This window comes from Gekko japonicus, unplaced genomic scaffold (assembly GCF_001447785.1).
Source record: "Gekko japonicus isolate JY-2015 unplaced genomic scaffold, Gekko_japonicus_V1.1 scaffold488, whole genome shotgun sequence".
Lineage (NCBI taxonomy): Eukaryota > Metazoa > Chordata > Lepidosauria > Squamata > Gekkonidae > Gekko > Gekko japonicus.
Window position 1 is genome coordinate 118528 of NW_015176466.1, and position 5008 is coordinate 123535.

Genomic DNA, 5008 nt, shown 5'->3' on the forward strand with positions numbered 1-5008 from the left:
CCCCCCCCCCATTTTAAGTCTGGATTTCTGCACTGCAACAGCGCCTGGGACACTTGGCCACACATGCTGTGTGGGATGACTCACTAAAGCAGAGATGGGAATGCAAAGGGAGGGGGAACACCCAGGCACCCTCCCACAAGGACTCGTCGGCAAGGATCACCTGTCACAACTGGTAGGGTCAGATCCAGCAAATCTGGAAGAGGAACCTGAGCCCCCCCCCCCGTCCCCCCCTGCCTTAACTTCCCATGGCCCTTAATGCACTAGCTCCTCTTCCTTTCCTTGGCAGCTTCCCGGACTGCGTCTTGTCACCAGAGATCCGGCAGAACTGGTGAGTGGACTGACCGTGCCTGCTCTCTCCCCCCCCCCCCCCACTTCCACGGGGGCAAACGCCCTTTGGCTTGAACCTTGCGCGCAAAGCGAGTCTCGGCCCCAAATGTATCTGTTTTCTTTCCTCTTGCTATGTTGTTTTGCAGGTTACCAAGGGGAAGCCGGAGTGCCAGTGATCTGTGGGCGTGTGTGCCAGGGGCGAAAAGCGGCCATGGGTTCCGGGATGAGTAAGGTACAGCCCTTGCACTTCCTTTAGGGTTGGGGGAATGACTGAGAAGGGGAGGCACGGGGTTTCCTTCCAACCCCGGGTTAAGAAATACTTGGAGACTGGGTGGAGGTGGAGACTGGAGTTTGGGGAAGAGAGTTCAGCTGGTTACAATATCATAGAGTTCACCTGTCAACGCTGCTGTTTTCTTCAGGGAAATTGAACTCTGCTGTCTGGAAAGATCTCTAGCCACCACCTGGGGTTGACAACCCTAGAGAGGCCTGAAAGACCTATATCATGGGCAGTGTTCCCTCTAAGCTGAGTTAGTGTGAGCCAGCTTGCAGTTTTTTAGCCTCCGGCTCATACATTTTTGTTTTAGCTCAGGAAGGAGGGCTCGAGCAAACTAATTTATGCAGCAGCCAAATTGCTCACTCACAACTTTAATGCCAGTAGCTCACCCAATAGAATTGTTGCTCACAAGACTCCACAGCTTAGAGGGAGCATTGATCATGGGTGGCTCACTTGGCAGAGCAGGACTGTAGCAGCCACCTTACCCTGATGGGGTCACCACCAATGTTCCCTCTAAGCGGCAGATCCTTGTGAGCAAAAATTCTGCTTTGTGAGCTGCTGGCATTACAGTTGTGAGCAAGGGACTTGGCTCCTGCATAAATCAGTTTGCTTTGGAGCCCTCCTTCCTGAGCTAAGACAGAAATGTGCAAGCTGGAGGCTAAAAAAACTGTGAGCTAGCTCACACGAACTCGGCTTAGAGGAAACACTGGTCACCAGATTTCCTGCTGGGAAATTAATGAGGCGAAATATTGATGTCTGTTTTAATGAGTTACGGGTTTTAAAATACTGCATTTCAGAAGGTGGGGGGAGTCTCCGGTGGTGTGGATGCACCCCCTTACCCAAGGGTTGCCAGTTTGGTGTAGTGGTTTGGAGCACAGACTCTAATCGGGGAGAACCGGGTTTGATTCCCCACTCCTCCACATGCAGCTGCTGGTGTGACCTTGGGTCAGTCACAAGTTCTCTCAGAGCTGTTCTCTCAAGGGCAGTTTCTGTCAAGAGCTCTCTCAGCCCCACCTGCCTCACAGGGTGTCTGTTGTGGGCAGGGGAAGGGAAAGGAGATTGTAAGCCGCTCTGAGACTCCTTCGGGAGGCGAAGGGCCTGGTATAGATCCAATCTCCTCCTCCTCCTCTTCTTCTTCTTGCCATCTATGGGTTGGGAAATACCTGGAGACTTTAGGGGTGGAGCCTGAGGAGGGCGGGGTTTGGGGAGGGGAGGGACTTCAATGGGGCATGACACCATAGATTCCACCCGTCGACACAGCTGTTTTCTCCAGAGGAACTGATCTCTGTCGCCTGGAGATCAGATGTAGTCCCAGGAGACCTCTAGCCAGGGGTCATTTCCTTCAGGAGCGCACAGGAGCGGAACTCCGGCAGTAAAGAGCCCAGGGGGCGGGCACATGCAACAAGCCCCACCCCCTGCTCCCAGCAGACCTCAGTCAGAGCAAGAAGCAGCCAGGTAAGTTGCAGAGCCCCCCGGCCCAAAACAGTCCAGTGGCACCGTTAAGAACAAGTTTTATTCAGGTACAAGCTCTCCCTCCTCTGCGAGGACAGATCTGCACGTCCCGTCCCCCCAATAGCTAGCAATCCAAAACAGTCCAGTGGAGCCTGAGCGGTGGGTGTTGCCTTCTGGCACACGTCCGGTGATGTCAGGGGGTGTGGCATATGCAAATAAGTTATGCTAATGAGTTATGCTAATGAGCTCCTGCACCTCTTTTTCTACGAAATGACCCCTGCCTCTAGCTACTAGCAACCCAAAGTCTCACCCCCATCCCTCCTCCAACCTCCCAGTAGAGCAATTCCAGTTGACTAAGATAGTGAGTGGAAGTGAGCTGAATAAAGAGTACTGAAGAGTACTGAAGTCCTTCTTCAGCTGAGTACAGCAAAGGCCCACTCCGTAGATGCTGCTTTCTCCTGCTGTGAGGAACATCGATGGAGCAAACCAAAACACATTCCTAGACGCACTTGTACTGGAGTTTCTGGACCGACTGACGGCCAGTGTGGTGCAGCGGTCAGAGTGTTGAATGCCCACTCTGCTGTAGAAGCTCGTCAGGTAACCTTGGGCCAGTCATGCATGCTCAGCCTAAACTGGGTATTGAAAACAGATAAGCCAATATCATCATGCCCCTATATAAATCAATGGTGCGACCTCATTTGGAGTACTGTGTGCAATTCTGGTCACCACACCTTAAAAAGGATATTATAGCTTTGGGAAAAGTGCAGAAAAGGGCAACTCGAATGATAAAAGGGTTGGAACACTTTCCCTATGAGGAAAAGTTAAGGCGCTTGGGGCTCTTTAGCTTGGAGAAACGACGACTGAGGGGTGACATGATTGAGGTTTATAAGATTATGCATGGGATAGAGCAGGTAGAGAAAGAGGTACTTTTCTCCCTTTCTCACAATACAAGAACTCGTGGGCACTCCATGAAATTGCTGAGCCGTCGAGTTAGAACGGATAAAGGGAAGTACTTCTTCACCCAAAGAGTGATTAACACTTGGAATTCACTGCCACAGGAAGTGGTGGCGGCTACAAGCATGGACGGCTTCAAAAGGGAATTAGATAAGCATATGGAGCAGAGGTCCATCGGTGGCTATTAGCCACAAGGTATAGATAGGGACTCTGGGGCAAGTGATGCTCTGTCATCTTGGTGCTTGGGGGGGGGTCAACAGTGGGAGGGCTTCTAATGTCCTGGCCCCACTGGTGGACCTCCTGATGGCACTGGTATTTCTGGCCACTGTGTGATACAGAGTGTTGGACTGGATGGGCCTTTGGCCTGATCCAACATTGGCATCTCTTATGTTCTTATTATGTTCTTATGTACCTCACAGGGTTGTTGTGAGGATAAAATGAAGGAGAGGCAAATGGGTGAAGCGGCTCCACTGGATGATCCTAAGCGAACTTTGCTCGACCTGCCGGCAGCATATGGGGATCGAGAAACTGGCTTACTTTATGGGCCAGAGTTGCAGAGATAACAGCCCGTGAGGCTTTTCAAGCTCGGGAAATGCTCTAAATGCCAAATGTTATTATCAAGGAGAGCTCTGAGCACAGAGAGGACTCGCAACCAGTGTTCCCTCTAAGCTGAGTGAGTGTGAGCTAGCCCACCGTTTTTTAGCCGCTGGCTCACATGTTTTTGTCTTAGCCCAGGAAGGAGGGCTCCAGAGCAAACCAATTTATGTGGCAGCGAAATCGCTCGCTCACAACTTTAACGCCAGTAGTTCAGAAAGTAGAATTTTTGCTCACAGGACTCCACAGCAGAGGGACCATTGCTTGCAACCCCGATGCATACGGACTGGCTTAGATGCAGCAGCAAAGACGTTTTGGAACACGTTCAGAAATCAAAATCCGTCAGTCTTTTCTGGGAAGAGCAGTATTTGCAAAACCCTATCCAGTAGTGATGCCAGCCTCCAGATGAGACCTGGGGAACCCTGAGAGTTACACCTCGTCTCCAGACTGCAGAAATCAGATCCCCGGGAGGAAATGGATGCTTTGGAGGGTGGACTCCATGGCATTGGACTCCACTGAGGTCCCTGCCCTCCCCAGCTCCCCCCAAAATCTCCAGGAGTTTCCCAACCTGCATCTGGTAACACTGCCCCCCGCCCCAATCACTTTTCGGTGGCCAAGGGGGAACTGGCAACCCTGGAACTCTTGCCAACTATCCTCAGCCCAGTTCACGGCCTGGGATTTACGTAGATCTCACAGATCTTTCCTCAAGCTGGCTACAAAATCCCATATTTACAGCAGTGTTTGAAGGTCCATGTTTTCATGTACGGGCATGTTAACTCCCCCCAGCTGCCGGCCTGGCAGAGAGATCCATTACGGCTCGTCTCCCCGAATAACAAGGAACGCTGCCACGACTGAATTAAAATTAGATCTGGTGACCCAGTTAGAAATGCCAGTTGAAGACTGAGTCTGTCTCGCCGCTCCTTGAAACAACGGCGTTGTCATAAGGGTTTTTTTCCTTCCTCAGACTAGAAATCCTGTCTTCCTTGACAAGTCAGGCAGGCTAGCTTTCATGATAATGTCACAAAACATCTGTCTCTTTTTCGTTTGGTTTGGCATAACCATCCCGGCCTCAATAACGGTTATAGGCCCCCCTCCCTGGTTCTGATTGTCACATGTTTTTCTTGAATTATTTTAAATTCCATTTCAGTGTTCAGATGTTTTCATGTTCACTGCCATGGGGACCTTAATCGGGGGGGGGGGGAAGGTGGCATAGAAATGTTTTAAAGAAAAAAATTGGAGTCATGTTGTACACAGTGGTCATTTCGTAGAAAAACAGGCGCAGGAGCTCATTAGCACAACTCATTAGCATAGCTCATTTGCATATGCCACACCCCCTGTCATCACCGGACGTGTGTCAGAAGGCAACACCCACAGGACTGTTTTGGATTGCTAGCTATTGGGGGGGGG

At 51.0% G+C, this 5008-nt stretch overlaps 1 protein-coding gene across 2 annotated transcripts in view; it reads left to right on the top strand.

The window, feature by feature from the left end:
• The first annotated feature begins 58 nt into the window (after positions 1-58).
• LOC107123755 (dual specificity protein phosphatase 22-A-like) overlaps positions 59-5008 on the top strand; it is a 37558-nt gene continuing 32608 nt past the window's right edge. Inside the window, exons 1-3 of one of the 2 annotated variants that reach the window (XM_015427096.1) lie at positions 59-172; positions 287-328; positions 474-559. In XM_015427096.1, the coding sequence (XP_015282582.1) occupies positions 539-559 (21 nt within the window). In that variant the 5' untranslated portion in view covers positions 59-172; positions 287-328; positions 474-538. Of the gene's footprint in view, positions 173-199; positions 329-473; positions 560-5008 lie in introns of those variants that run through there. The other variant, XM_015427095.1, reaches the window with a different exon arrangement.